The sequence below is a fragment of the Mustela putorius genome, unplaced genomic scaffold (genome assembly GCF_011764305.1).
Source record: "Mustela putorius furo isolate JIRA1106 unplaced genomic scaffold, ASM1176430v1.1 tig00000580_pilon_pilon_pilon, whole genome shotgun sequence".
Classification (NCBI taxonomy): Eukaryota; Metazoa; Chordata; class Mammalia; order Carnivora; family Mustelidae; genus Mustela; species Mustela putorius.
Window position 1 is genome coordinate 16760273 of NW_025421423.1, and position 14588 is coordinate 16774860.

General features: G+C 50.6%; 1 protein-coding gene across 20 annotated transcripts in view; it reads left to right on the forward strand.

Annotated features, from left to right (window-relative positions):
* ZNF618 (zinc finger protein 618) overlaps positions 1-13536 on the forward strand; it is a 208092-nt gene extending 194556 nt beyond the window's left edge. For all 20 annotated transcript variants that reach the window (XM_013053888.2, XM_045081760.1, XM_045081770.1 and 17 more), the window contains 2 exons: positions 5037-5138; positions 5755-13536. In XM_013053888.2, coding sequence (XP_012909342.1) covers positions 5037-5138; positions 5755-7271 — 1619 coding nt within the window. In that variant the 3' untranslated portion in view covers positions 7272-13536. The remainder of the gene's footprint in view (positions 1-5036; positions 5139-5754) is intronic.
* The last annotated feature ends 1052 nt before the right edge of the window (positions 13537-14588 follow it).

Here is a 14588-nt window from a genome sequence, read left to right on the forward strand (position 1 = left end):
TTATTCTTTTTTTTTTTTAAAGATTTTATTTATTCATTTGACAGAGATCACAAGTAGGCCGAGAGACAGGCAGAGAGAGAGGAGGAAGCAGGCTCCCTGCTGAGCAGAGAGCCCGATGTAGGGCTCCATCCCAGGACCCCGGGATCATGACCTGAGCTGAAGGCAGAGGCTTTAACCCACTGAGCCACCCAGACGCCCCCCCCCTTTATTCTTTTTTAATGTAATCATTTAATGCTATACATATGCCCTGCTTTAGATGGAACCCACAAATTCTGAAAGGTTATGTTTTAATATTAAGTTCAAACCATTTTCTAATTTCCTTTATGATATTTTTTGGTCCTTGTGATTTTAGAAGTGTGATGTTTATTATTCAAAGAGTTGCAGTTTTTTCACTATATTTCTGCCTCCTTCCTTTTTCTGGGAGCCAAGTTATATGTGTATTAGGCTGCTTAATGTTATCCACTGTCCGATCATTTATGTGCAGTCCTTTTCCTTCATTTCTAACTAACAGTTACTCCAAGAGGAGAGTTGAAATCCCCAGGTACGTACATTATGGATTTGTCTACTTCTTGTTTCAGGTTTTGCTTCATGTGTTTGGATATATCCACGTTTAGGATTATTATGTTATTCTTGGTATTTTGACTGTTGTCATGGTATAGGGTGTCTTGTTATGCCTGGTAATATTTCTTGTCCTGAGGTCTGATTTTTCTGTAATGCTATCGCAAACATCACCAGCTTTCTTCTCTACTATTTGTATGGTGTGCCTTTATTCAGCCTTTTACCCTGTCTTAATATTTAAATAGGTTCCTTATAGATAACATATGGTAGAGTCTTAACTTTTTTTTACTAAGTATGACAGTCTCTGGCTTTTATTTGGAATGTGGAGACCATTTATATTTAATGTAATTTCAATAGTACTGGGTGTAAATTTGCCATCTTGCTACTTGTTTCCTAATCAGCTCATTTCTTAGTTTCTCTTTCTCTCATATTTCTGCCTCATTTTGGATTGAGGATATTTTTAGGATTCCATTTTTATCTCCACTGATTCATCAAGCCAGCTCTTTGTTTTATTTATTACAGTTTATTTGGGCTTGAAATATATATTTCGTGTCAAGTCAAGTGGCATCAGCCAACCTTCCATATTGTGTGAGAAACTTTCAGCAGCATCTTCACTTTCCCCATCCTGGTCTTTGTGATATTATTTTTTTCTTTTTTCCTTTTTTTTTTTTTTTAAATAAAGATTTTACTTACTTATTTATTAGAGAGCACAAGTATGGGGAGTGGCAGGCAGGGGGAGAGGGAGAAGCAGGCTCCCCACCGGGTAGAGAGCTAGATGCGGCTCTTGATCCCAGGACCCTGAGATCGTGACTTAAGCCAAAGGCAGATGCCCAATGACTGAACCACCCAGATCTCCCTCTTTGTGATATTCTTGTCCTACAGTTTACTGTACATATTATTACTGCAGTTCATTGTTACTATTTTCTGTTGAGTAGTCCTTTATCTTTTAAAGAGTTCAAAAGTGAGGGAACATTTTTAATATATATACATTTACCAACATGTGTAGTTTCCAGCACCCTTCATTTCTTTTGTAGATTTAGATTCTTATTTGATGTTGTTTTTGCTAAGACCCAAAGAAATTCCTTTAATATTTCTTATAGTGCAGGTCTGATTTTTTTTTTTTTTTGGAATTTTTAAATCTCAGAAATCTTCATTTGTGAAAGATACTGTCATTGGATTTAGAATTTTAGGTTGATTGAAAAAAAAATTTAGGCTGATCCTTTCTGTGATGCTTTGTTCCGTTGCCTCTGGGTCTGTTGTCGTTTGTGTGTAATTTCTTTCCCTCTCTGGCTCCTTCTACGAGTTTCTTTTCAGTGGTTTTCAACGATTCTGTCATGATGCTGTGCCTCGGTGGTATTTTCTTTATGTTTATTCTACCTCGAGTCCAGTGAGCTTTTTGAATCTGGACTTGGACTTTTAATCTAGTTTGGAAAAATTGTGTCCATTTTTTCAGGTATTTTTTCCTACCTTCACCCCCTTTTCCTGGGACCCCAGTTACACGTATATGAAATTGCCTGTCTGTTAGCGTCCCTGCTCCGTTACATTATCTTCAGTCTTTTACCCTTTCCGTTTTTCATGTTGGGTGGTTCTCTTGCTCTGTCTCCACCGATTTTTTTTCTTCTGTGGCATCTGATCTTTTATCCCATACGGTGTGTTGTTGCCCTAGATTATTTTTATATCTACAAGTTCCAGTTGAACTGGTTAGTTTTAGTTTTGGGTTTTTCACATCTTCCGTTTCTCTCCTGATGATGTTCATGTTTCCCTTCATGTCTTTGAGCACATTTATGGTATTTATAACACCCCTGTAAGCTCCTTACTGGATAATTCCATCATCTCTGTCCTTTGTGGCCCTGTTTCTATTGACTGGTTTTTCTCCTGGTTGATAGGTCGTATGTTCTTACTATTTGGAATGCCTGATCGATTTTTTACTGCATAATTGACATTGGGAATTTTTATAATGTTAGGTGCTAGATTTTGAAAAAACATTGAACTTCGTTCTGATTTACAGGTTAGTAACATCGGACTACCTTGATACTTTGGAGGATTACTCTTATGGCAAAGGGGGCGCCTGGGTGGCTCAGTCATTTAAGCCTCTGCCTTTGGCTCGGGTCAGAATCTCAGGGTCCTGGAAATTGGGCCCTGCCTCAGGCTCTCTGCTCAGCAGGGCAGCTGCTTCTCCCTCTCCCTCTACACTCTCCCCCCAACCCCCTGCCACTCATTCCCTATCTCAAATAAATAAAATCTTAAGGGGGAAAATAAAAAGGTATTAGAGCAAGTCTAGTGCAGCCCTTAATCTGTTATTAATTTTACCCCATAATGAGGGGACCCTACCCAATCCCTTACACATTGTGGTTTTCCTTTCTGTTTGAGGGAATACAAATTATTTCCTCCCTGTCCCCTCCACTTGGTGCTTTCTAGTGATTCTTTACCCAGTCTTGTGGAATTTGACCCTGTACTTGGGCAGATGAGTATTGAGCAGACTTCAGGGAACCCTACTGAAGGTCTCCAGCATGTGCTTTCTTTACATAACTCCCTCTTCTCTGGTACTTCCCTGTAAATATTAGCTCCCTTGGGCCTTCCTAAACATCAGCTTCTGCCTCTTCAAATCAGCAAGACCTCTGGGCTCTGTTCCCATTCCCGTCCCCATGCTGCCGCCTGTGAACCGCTTTCAGGCCAGCTGGGCCAGTGGTATTACTCACCACATTTTTTCACCCCTTTCTGGGATCAGAACCTGGGTTATCTGTCCGAAAGCAGCGGAATTGTGATTCACAGTTGTTTCCAACTGAAAGAGCCATTCCTGCGGCAGGTCATGCTTCATGGGTAGAAGTGAAAGTCCCCGGTCCCCTGCCCAACTCGACCACCCCCGGCCTATTTTTGGTGCATGGATTTATTTGTTATTTGACTTTCAAGTCCAAAATACAAATATAAATAATATGTATAAATTGTGATGAGATCATTTCATTATGCCTTTTCTCTTGTTATCACAATCTGTGCAGCCACCTTTTTTAGGGATTAGAATATGTTTCTTTGAGTGGATATCCTGGAGTTTCTTTTTTTGTTGTGTTTTGGGGGGGATGTTTTTGGTTTTGTGTTTTCCTGGAGTTTCTTCGTTACCCTTGCAGGACTGAACATGTAGCTACTGGGGAAGCCTCTTCCCTTGCTATGAAAATTGTGGCCTTGGCTTCCAGGGCCTCAAGCCTTGAACAGAGAATAATGGAAGATGCTGGCAACCCTGAGCCAGTGTCATTGGCCTGTTCATCTCCTTGCATTTGTGATTCTGCCTGTAAGATGATGTCTCAGGGAAAGAAACCCACCACCACAATAAAAGCACAGAGAAATGATAGTAGAATATTAGGCAAGCAGGTTAATAGCAGAAATAGTAGGTGCCTATTGGAAACGGCCCAGAAATTAGGTACTTGGTGTGTGGTTCAGAAACCCATGGGGGATCCTACAACAGAAGACTGTGTGGTCATTTGTAATGACAAGCACAGTACTTAGACCGTTTCTGCTCAGAAATGATTCTTTAAAAATGGCAAGGAGTCGGCAGTGAAGGGAGGAAAATAGGCATGTGCCATTTTGTCTGTCTGTCTATTAGCAAGAGAGAGACCATGTGGGCTGGGGGTGGGGAGGGGCAGAGGGCAGGGGAGGGAGAGAATCTTAAACAGGCACCATGCCCAGCATGGAGCCCGACACGGGGCTCAGTTTCATGATCTTGAGATCATGACCTGAGCCGAAATCAAGAGTCTGAGTCTCAATCCACTGAGCCCCCAGGGCGCCCAACATGTACCATTTTGATTCAGTTGCGTATGCACAAGTAAATAGAAGTTAGGGACATGATGGAGCAGGCATTAGGAATCAGGGACCTTGGATGTCTGTCCCAGGCCTGCCTTTGGTTTTTTTGGTGTGATCTGGGGCAGATCCTTTCCTGTCTCTGGGCGTCATTTTCCACCTCAGACAGGGAAAGGAGTTGAGAACTTAGTATCCTATAGGGCTTTGGTTGGGTTTTGTTCCTTTAATTAAATATTTAGTCAATAAACTGAAAAGATGAGAAAGCACACTTGAGAGAAGTGAGAGAATGTGAGGTCCCTTAGGTCCCTTGCTGGACCTGGCCCCCCTCGCCCATTTCTGAGCTAGAACATGGGGTTGTGTGTGGGTATGAGGCCTCTCAGGTCGAGTTGGGTCAGCAGTTCCTACCCACTGGGCAGTTACTCTGGCCCCGTGCTCCGGTCTCTCCCTGCATTCTCTCTTCTTGGTCCTTCCAGCCCACGTGTCCCACCCATGTGCTCATCTTCCTTCTTCCAAGTGACAGAATTGAGGCTTTGCAAGCATCGGAGGTTGAGCGGGAGCCAGGGTTGGGACCCAGGCCTGCATCCTAGAAGTCTTGTATGGACTTCTCCAGCCCTGCTGTCATTCTCATCTTGTGAGTAGGCAGGCCTCTTGCACCTCAGGGTCACATGCTGTCCCCTTTTTGCCCACAGCGGACAACGAGAACAACATTGCCTCCAACCAGTCCCGATCGCCGCCTGCTGTTGTAGAAGAGAAGTGGAAACCCCAGGCCCAGAGGAATAGCGCCAACAACAGTAGGTCTCTCCCAGGCCAGAGCCTGGGGGCTCGCAGAGGTCCTCCTTGTGCACCTCTGGCCCTGGCTCTGGTCAGTGCCCTCTGCTCCCCCATCCCACCACCTGTGCCTCTCATGATGGTGCGAGACCACGTCTGAAGCTCTTACACACCTGAGACCTCACCCGTGGAAATTCTGATCTCACTGCACAGGCAGAAGGAAGCCTGGGGAGAGGAGGTGACTTTTTTGTGGTCAGAGCGCATGTATTTAGTCATAGAGTCACAACTGGAATCCACTGTCTGCAACTTCTGTAGGCTGCTCTTTCCTGCTGATGCTGTGGCCTCATTTGTTTTAGAGATTCCTTTCTTAGGGGCAATTCCTATATTGAAGAAGTTAGACTAGTTGGCTTCAAGAGGCTAGGTGAATGACGCGTGCAGCAAGTGTGTTGCACACGTCCCACTGTATTCTCTTCCCGTGCTCATGGCAGGCATTACTAGTCAATCCCAGAACGTTACTCCTCTGAGGCTCACGGTGTGCAAGGTGAAACCTCCTCACAGTTCCTAATACTAGGTGCTTGAGCACTAGGGACAGAGGGTCCTGCCAGGTTTAATGACATCTCTCTTTGTGTCCTCCACCAGCCATAACCAGTGGCCTGACACCCAACAGCGTGATCCCCGAGAAGGAGCGGCAGAACATTGCAGAGCGCCTGCTGCGGGTCATGTGCGCCGACCTGGGTGCACTGAGCGTGGTGAGCGGGAAGGAGTTCCTGAAGCTGGCCCAGACGCTGGTGGACAGCGGTGCCCGCTATGGGGCCTTCTCGGTCACGGAGATCCTGGGCAACTTCAACACACTGGCGCTAAAGCACCTGCCGCGCATGTACAACCAGGTGAAGGTGAAGGTGACGTGCGCCCTGGGCAGCAACGCCTGCCTGGGCATCGGCGTCACCTGCCACTCACAGAGCGTCGGCCCCGACTCGTGCTACATCCTCACGGCCTACCAGGCCGAGGGCAACCACATCAAGAGCTACGTGCTGGGCGTCAAGGGCGCGGACATCCGTGACAGCGGTGACCTGGTGCACCACTGGGTGCAGAACGTGCTGTCAGAGTTCGTGATGTCGGAGATCAGGACGGTGTACGTGACAGACTGCCGGGTGAGTGCGTCGGCCTTCTCCAAGGCCGGCATGTGCCTTCGCTGCTCAGCCTGTGCCTTGAACTCAGTGGTACAGAGTGTGCTGAGCAAGCGGACGCTGCAGGCCCGCAGCATGCATGAGGTCATCGAGCTGCTCAACGTGTGCGAGGACCTGGCGGGCTCCACGAGCCTGGCCAAGGAGACCTTCGGCTCACTGGAGGAGACCTCGCCGCCGCCCTGCTGGAACTCAGTCACCGACTCGCTGCTGCTGGTGCACGAGCGCTACGAGCAGATCTGCGAGTTCTACAGCCGCGCCAAGAAGATGAACCTGATCCAGAGCCTCAACAAGCACCTGCTCAGCAACCTGGCGGCCATCCTGACACCCGTTAAGCAGGCGGTCATCGAGCTGAGCAACGAGAGCCAGCCCACCCTGCAGCTCGTGCTGCCCACCTATGTCCGGCTGGAGAAGTTGTTCACGGCCAAGGCTAACGACGCAGGCACCGTTAGCAAGCTGTGCCACCTCTTCCTGGAGGCCCTCAAGGAGAACTTCAAGGTGCACCCGGCACACAAGGTGGCCATGATCCTGGACCCGCAGCAGAAGCTGAGGCCTGTGCCGCCCTACCAGCACGAGGAGATCATCGGCAAGGTGTGCGAGCTCATCAACGAGGTGAAGGAGTCCTGGGCCGAGGAGGCCGACTTTGAGCCCACCGCCAAGAAGCCCCGCTCCACCGCGGGCGAACACCCCGTGGCTCAGGAGGACGATCGGCTGGGGAAGAACGAGGTGTACGATTACCTGCAGGAGCCCCTCTTCCAGGCCACCCCCGATCTCTTCCAGTACTGGTCGTGCGTGACCCAAAAGCACACGAAACTCGCCAAACTGGCCTTCTGGCTGCTCGCGGTTCCAGCCGTGGGGGCCAGGAGCGGGTGTGTAAATATGTGTGAGCAAGCACTTCTGATCAAAAGGAGGCGGCTGCTCAGTCCGGAAGACATGAACAAACTCATGTTTCTGAAATCCAACATGCTTTAAGACTTCGGGACGCTGACAAGGAAGACAAGAGAAAGAGAAGAGAAACGTTAGGAAAAAGAAAACCACATACACACACACACAACACTGTCGCAAAGAAAAAGGAATTTAAGTTCTAAACACTGTGGACCTCATTATAAACGCCCCCCTGGAAACTTAAGTGCTTTTTCAGCGTGCGTGTGCATGTGGCGTGCGCACGCGTCCGAGCACGTGCGCCGCGGGTGTGCAGCCCGGGGGAGGGGGGTGCTGTGCTCGCCCGCGCAGCCTCCCCACAGCCTCGTGCACGCGTGCACACACACACACACACACACAACCCTGGTGCGTGCACACACGCCTGCTCGCGGGCGCCTGTGCATTAAGCTGGGTGTGTCAGGAAAGCTATGTGGGAAAGAGGGAAGGCGCTTCACCCTTTCTCCGTGAGGGGCTGCAAAGACTCCGTGTTCAGGTGTGCAGACTGGTAGAAGGCTGATGTCGTAAAATGTTCAGGCAGCTGCGATCTGAAGTGACTTGACGTTCTCTGTCCTTGCCCCCATGGCTTCCCTCCTGCCCCTCTCCCCCTCCCCCCGGCCCTCCTGACCACACCGCTTCCCCACCCACCTCCCACCCCGGCTGCTCTGCCATGGATTCTCCAAACCGCATCAGACGGACAGTGTCTGCACTGGACTGTGTTCTCGTTCACCTTCAGGGCATTGAGCTGCTGCCGCCGAGCTTCCTCCCCGTGTTGGGGGGTGGGTCCCGGGGCAGCCGCCTTAGAAACACACCTATCTATCTCCCCAAATCAGGAAAGGAGAGTTTAAGAATATAAAACTGACTTTTTGCTTTTTAATATAAGATAGAAAAAAAAAAAAGACATTTTTTAAAGAAGTATAGATACTGTCTCCACTCAATTTTTTTTCCCTAACATTTTAGCAGTTTTTACCTTTTTTTTGTTCCCCCCCCTCCCTCAAATTTGATTTTAGACTCTGCTAGGAGGCACTGAATGTCTGTAACTTATGTTTTGGAGGTTTTTTGGTTTTGTTTTTTTGTTTTTTTCAGTTGCCCTTTTTGTTCCTCCAATCACACTGTAAACTAGCTCATCTCAGTGGTACCTTCAGTAGCCTAAGGTTTTTATTAGCCCTCCCTCTACCGTCCCATGTTCATGTATTCGAACGGCCAAGACCACGAACTTGGCGTTGCTGTTTGGAAACCAGGAGTGGGGCTGGAGTCACAGGTTTCACGGACGTGGGGTTCGGGGGAAGCCATAGCGAAGCGTGTGGCTTAGGCGTGCTCGTGAATGTACGCGGAAGACCCGCCCTCCCGGTTTGCTGTGTCTGGTACCACGAATGTCTGACTTCTGTACCCAGAGTGCATTACACTACTCGCCACGTCACTGACACTTCCAGCTCAGCGGGGACTCCCGAGTCCCTCCACATTCACCTCCGAAGCACCTCAGACCCACAGCCCCTCCCCCCTCCCTGGGGCCCCATGGGGTTCCTCTGGGTTCCATTGCCCCAGGCCTGGGGGAGGGGGTCCTTCCCCCTCCATGAGCCTCGGCCCTTCTGCCAGGACAGTAGTTGAGCTTGGTGCCTTGGTGGCCAAACGGTTGATGTATGGAGGGCACAGTGGCATCAGGCCACATTTAACATGAGGCTGTGAAAGATGGATTTTCTCTCTGTGAGCAGTTTAGGTTCTACACGCTCAGTCCAGGTGCCAAGAGCTTGGCCCCTTTGCCCTCCCAGGAGGTGGTTCTGTCAGGGTCCACACTCCACCCCCGCCCCAGCCCTCCCACGAGTAATGCGCTGGTGGCCTCTGGCCCCCCAGTGGCCATGGCTAGTGGGATAGATGGTTACACTGAGGGCTTCAGGCTAAGAATGACCACCCTCACAGAGGGCTCTTTGCAAAGGCATGTTTCACCATCTTGAGGGTTGACCAAGTCCGCTCCCTCCTTTCCTGGTAATAAAGCATTACTTAGCAGTGAGATACCTCGATTCCAAAAAGCACTGTACAACAGGTCCCTCCCCAGGTCCGTGAGCAGATGGGGAAGTCAAGTTGGTCCAAAAACTCGAGAAGGCTTAGGATCAATCTTAGACCAGAACAGTGTCCCTGGGGGCCAGGCCTGCTCACGTCACCTCATGAGAACTAACCCAGCTTTTCCCTCCAAGTCTTGGACAGACTGAAATGCATCACAACAGGCCGTTCACACCTTCGCTCCAGCAAGCGGTGGTCTCAGGAACCAGTGTGCCGTTGCCTCTCCTGGAGAAGTTCTAGGCATTTCCCCACATTTCCAGCCGGGGTCACACCACTAGAAGAGCCTCCATTTGCACTGGACAGTCACCTCGTGTCGCTCGAGAGAGTGTGGGAGCAGCAGGGAACTTTTTGATCTGATTTTTGGGGACGTTCCAGAAGGTAGTTGTGAGGCTGCTGCGGAAGGGTCCACGACTTGGCACTTCCCACCACACATGGAGGATCAGAGCTTTGTGTGTTTGGTGGGAACAGAGCCCTGGAGCCCACCATCCCGTCCTGAGAGTAAAGCTGTTCTGTGTTGCCCCATTACCGGGCCAGACATTTCTCTTCCTCGCAGAGCCATCAGAGACCAAACCCAGAGACTCATTCAGAGCACTCCACATTCTCTTCAGAACACGAGGCTGTCTGCCCTCCAGAATGAAAGTCTGTGTAAGTCTAGTTAGCTACACTGTAAGTGTCGAGTCATACGTGTCACCCTCGTTCTGTTCTAACTTCCCACTTCCTTTCAACCCTTTGGGCTTGGCTCGCTCTGTAGGTTTAGGAGAGATGCTACTAGTCGCTCTGAAAGCTGTCTCCTGGGGCTGCCTCATCCGGATTCGGTAACAAGGTGGCAGGTAGTCCTTTGTCTCTTGCAGCCGCTGGTTTCCCCCAAAAGATGTCACCAACAGGAATGGCTGTATCAAGGTGCCCCTTCGGTCTCCCGCCTCATGCATGTGGTTCCCGTAGTGCGAATCTTGCTGCAGTGAACAGCTTAGGAAAACCCAAAGATCTCACAGGTCCAGCCACTGGCCCCTCATTTCCAGCAATATCCACCTTATCCAAATTCTAGTTTAGCCAAAGGATTGAGGGTAGACTCTTCCAGTTCGTCTCCCTGCTCCTCCCCTGGCACCGACCTTGCGAAGGATTTTGTCTTCGGTTCCCCACATTCTGTGACCACTATGGGACTTCCTACCACAGGCCGTTGGTTGCTGGCAGGCCAGGCAATAGGGCCATCTCAGTCATGTTTTTGGCAGCTCAGTGTGGTCGTCTGCTGAACTTGGACACAACTTGACTCAAGCCATGCGATTCCCGAGACGGAAGTGGTCTGGTTTTGACACATGTGGATCCCAGAGAGAGAGCACGCCTCCATCCTGCAGGGTGTCCTCCGCTCATCTGATGTCCACCGGCTTCACCACCAAGCCCAGGCCAAGGACTGCAGCCTCCTGCGTGGTCGATCGGAGTGGCCCGGGCGCGGATGCTCCGGTCCCAACACCGTTCTCCCTCCCGGTGCCTGGGCCCACCAGCCAGGCCTCAGATAGTGGTCAGAAACCGGAAAACAAAACGGAAGGGCCTCGTGAGCAAAGCTGCTGCCGGATCCCCGAGCACGTGCCCCCCGACAGTCTTGGGCTTTGAGTTCAGGCTTTGGCTCTTGATGGGAAAAGGGTACAAAGGTTTCCTGGTCAGGAGAGGACGGTCCAAGGAAGGACTTTGTTTTTACACCTGGTTCGTAAACTAGCAAGTGTCTCCCCTTGAGTTTCCTCTTTTATTTCCTGCACTTTGAAGAAACACCAGGGAAGAACTCGGCAAGGCGTGTTTTCCACTGTGAAGCTGAGCCTCGGCCTTCGGGGGTCCCCTGTGCTCGGCTGAGGCCACCTGCTGCTGCCCGGTCTGGGACTAGACTCCTCAGCGAGGGGCCACCTGGAGAGACATCAGGGATACGGCGCACACTCTCGGGGGCCAGACATTCCCAAGAAAGGTTCGGAGTGAAGCTGGGTTGCGGATGGCGGAGGAAGGTCCCGTGAGCAACAGCCGGGAAGGGGACGGTGCCTGGATGTTGTCACCAGGATGGACGCGCTCGCAAAGACGGGAAGAGGAGGCACACGGGGTGTGGTGTGGTGAGCAGCCGCCTCCTGCCCGGCTGAGCTGGGGTGAGTTCATAGCTTTGCCCTTGGCCTTGAGAATGGTGGCAACGCCCATTTTCCTGTGATGTACCTGACGGGGAGCTCCTGGAAAGGCTGCTGGTTAGAACGGCGAGGCGGAGTCTGGCCCAGGCTGTTCCCTGGAGACGGTAGGCGGGGGCTCCGGGCTCAGCCCTGCCGGCCCTGCCCCAGCCCCCAGCTCCAGCTGGGCCTGCCCCTCTCTTCACTGTGGCTCATGTTTGCTAGGCCAGTTATGGTGAACCAATGATACGGTGTTTTTCCTCTTATGTTTCCCTCCTGGGTTCCCTCTTCAGGGTTTTCTGGAGGATTTTGTTGTCGCCGTTTTGTTTTTCTTCCTCTCTCATTTGGGTTTGAGGGTCGTGGTCAGTAGAGGCCTGCCTTTCCCCGGAGGAGGCCCTGTGGTTTCTGGGAGAAGAGGCACCTCCTTCCGCTTTGATGAGGGTGAAGATCCCGGGGTCACTGTTCACTGTATTCACGTCCCCGCCGCCGCCACGGGTGTTGCTTCTGAGACCCAACTCCTGTCCAGAGAAGGGTTGGGTAGGTCTGCAGTCGGGTGTCAGCATCGGGACCCACGGGTCCTACCCACCTGTGCGTCCCCACTGGGCACCTTGACTCTTCGAACCAAAGTTCCTTAAAGGGGCACAGCCCAGCCTTGTCCACAACCTCAGGGGCCTGGGATCCCTGTGGCGCTTCCTGACGTCCAGTTGGCCGAGACCAGCCGGAGGGAAGCCTCCTCCCACAGCCCAGGTGCCAGCCGGTCCCTGCCCAGGGCCCTCCCTCCCGCCCAGCCAGGGTGGCCGGGTTCCTCGGGTGGTGAGCCAGCTCGTGGACTGGTGTGCGGCTGGGACTCACCAACCGGGAGAGAGGGGACCTGCTGGGCAGTGCGTCCGGGGCCATTCAGATCTCAAGCATCAGGAAATCATTTTGTACAACCACCCGAAGCAGAGATATTTTTTAAAAAGCGTAAATTATTTTTCATTTGTGTTCTGATCCTTTTTCTTTTCCCCCTGCAAACTTCACGTCGGTGATTCTTTCACATCAGGTAAATCTTCAGAAAGCCTTGGTGCCCCTTCCTGCCCACGCCCCGCTCAGTAACCACGTGCGTGCACCCTCCAACCCCCATCCTTTCTCAGTAGTTGAAGATGTTCTAGGCAATACCATAGGCACATCTGACTGTGTCTCTCTCCGAGTGCAAGAAACTCAAGTCATCTTAAAAAAAAAAATACAAAAAAAAATTTACAAAAAAACAAACACAAAAAAAATATCTTTTTTAGGCCAGAGTTTTCTACAGGTATTAATGAATATTTTTCTTAATCCTTATAAGTTTTATGTGTTTAATATTTCTTAATACCGGTAGCATTAATTTATACTTTTGTAGCAACACAATATTTTTATAAACAGCCAGTGCTTGGCTCCAGTCTTCACGAGGGGTTCATGCAGGGGCCCTCTTGGGGCCCTGTGTACCATGTACTGTATTTAAAAAAAAAAAGTTACCTAGTGTCACCCTTGCTGTGTTAATTAACAAAAGACGTTGTTTGCGGTCTCCCGTGTCGTCGGTGTGGCTCCGGCGGCTCTCCAAGGAGTCACGTTGCATGGGGGTTGAGTTGACAGTTCTTGTGATCTGTAAACCCCCGAGACCAAACTTGAGGGTTTATTTAGGGTTTTCTGTTTGTCCTTTGGGTTTTTTCGTTTCACTTTGTTTTGGTACCGTATCTCCATTTACAGCCAAATCAGTTTCGTGATGTTTAAAACTTTTTCTGATGTCAAATGGAGGAAAGGAACAGAAAAAAAAAAAAAAAAAAAAAAAGGAAAAAAAAAAGATTTTTACAGAGTAATAAAATTTAAAACTGAGCTGTTTAAATGTTGCTGTTTTTACCTGTCTGTTCTTGTCCGAAAGTGGGACATTCCCAGGAAGAAGAGGAAGGTTCCACTTGGTTCCTTAAATCGCCAAAAGCCCTAGCCCAGAATTCACCCCCCATCCCCCGAATTCTTGCAACATTATTTCCCAGTTGGTTGATGCCAAGGCAAAAAGACATCCTTTTAATGGTTAGAGAGGATCAGTTACTTAAATGATTTCATGTCAGTGTTGTATTTATGGTTTTACAATAAAACGACCTTTAGGACGATGGCGGTGTGTGGTCTTATTTCTTGGGTTTGGCGTTGGGCCATGTCATCCAGTGAGGATCGCGGCACGGGGGAATAGAAACGGGAGAGAGGCAGGACCACTGGGCACGACAGAGTTGGGTGGAGTCTGTGCTGAGGGGACAAGGTGAGGTCGGGCATATCGTCTCCTCAGCTGAGTGGACAGGTCCAGACCCAGAGTCGGCTCAGCCCATGTGAGATCAGTGCTAGGGCCCCTGTGGGCCTTGTTTAGGGACCCTTGTCCCATGGAAGGAGGATGAACTTAATCTGTGTCCTACATGTCCGGTGTCTCCAGGACACAGCCACATTTGCCTTGTGGCCACTGCTATGCCTCTTGCCTCTGGTGGCCCTGTCCTCAGCAACCTTGGGTGACCTGTGTGACTGTGTTGTATCCTCTTCCATCTAGGGAAGGGTGTGGCTTTGCCAGATTCCTGATGACATCTGTGGCTCTTAACATGTTAAAAATCTGTGCCCTCCACAGTGAGCTCTGGGGTTCCAGCCTGGGTGGACTTCAGCTCAGTCTTACCCGGAGTCTCGCACCCCCCGGCATGCACATCCGTGCTTCGAGTCAAGCTGAGGGCAGGTCGAAGGAGAGGGGAGGCCCCAGAAGGTGAGCAGCGGTCTGAGTGGGCCGGAAGGGCGCAGGGGTGCTGCTGTCGAAAGTCTGTTGTGCTTTCTCCCAGCCTCAACCAGACGGTGGGGTGCAGTCCCCGAAGAGGATATTGCATGGATTGGCTGGACAAATCCCACCAGGTCGCATGTGGAGCATCTCAACAGGCTGCCGAGCTGGACCCCCTCCCACAGGGCGTGAGCCATGTCCTCAGGACCATCCTTTGGGAGTTTCCTGTGACGAGTACTCCGGGGACATGGCCCAGAGCGGTTGACTGACGTTTCATCGAGGAGTTGCCACGCCGTCTGAAACAAGTCAGGAGCCTCCTGTAGCTCTAAGAGTCCTCCCCCAAGCCCCAACATCGAAGTCCCAGAAGGCCAAGGGCATGGCCTGGAGCCTTCATGCAGCCAAAGGGCCAGCCTCTGG